The sequence below is a fragment of the Myotis davidii genome, unplaced genomic scaffold, assembly GCF_000327345.1.
Source record: "Myotis davidii unplaced genomic scaffold, ASM32734v1 scaffold464, whole genome shotgun sequence".
Taxonomy (NCBI): Eukaryota; Metazoa; Chordata; class Mammalia; order Chiroptera; family Vespertilionidae; genus Myotis; species Myotis davidii.
This window is the reverse complement of record NW_006295287.1, coordinates 359,338-359,706: the sequence shown is the minus strand read 5'-3', so window position 1 is coordinate 359,706 and position 369 is coordinate 359,338. Positions and strand designations below refer to the sequence as shown.

The following is a 369-nucleotide window of genomic DNA, read 5'->3' as shown; positions in this document are numbered from 1 at the left end:
CTGTGGGCTCAGGGGCCAGGATGAAGTCCAGGAGCTGGAAGGCCGTCCGGAAGCGGGTGCAGGCGATGTGGCCCTCGTGGGCGTCCAGGGCCAGGAAGGCCAGGCAGCTGAGCAGGGCCAGGAAGCCGGCGCCCACGGCGAAGCTGCAGGCCACGTTGTTGCTGTTGAGGACACAGCGGAGCTGCGAAGAGTCCGTCTTGTTCTGGTAGCCGTCGGTCAGCAGGGAGGAGAAGACGATGAGGGCGAAGATCTGTGGGTGCGGGAGCGGGTTCCAGGGCCCTGAGTGGCGCTCAGCCTCTCCCCAAACCCTCCCGGGCCCCCCTGGGCTCCCCATCTGCAGGCCGGACCCCGCCATCCACCGGGGGCAGT

General features: G+C 68.8%; 1 protein-coding gene across 1 annotated transcript in view; it reads right to left on the bottom strand.

Moving 5' to 3' along the window:
• Window positions 1-369, bottom strand: part of SYNGR4 (synaptogyrin 4) — a 4,449-nt gene that overhangs the window by 1,590 nt on the left and 2,490 nt on the right. The window contains exon 2 of the mRNA XM_006769975.1: window positions 16-250. Coding sequence (XP_006770038.1) covers window positions 16-250 — 235 coding nt within the window. The remainder of the gene's footprint in view (window positions 1-15; window positions 251-369) is intronic.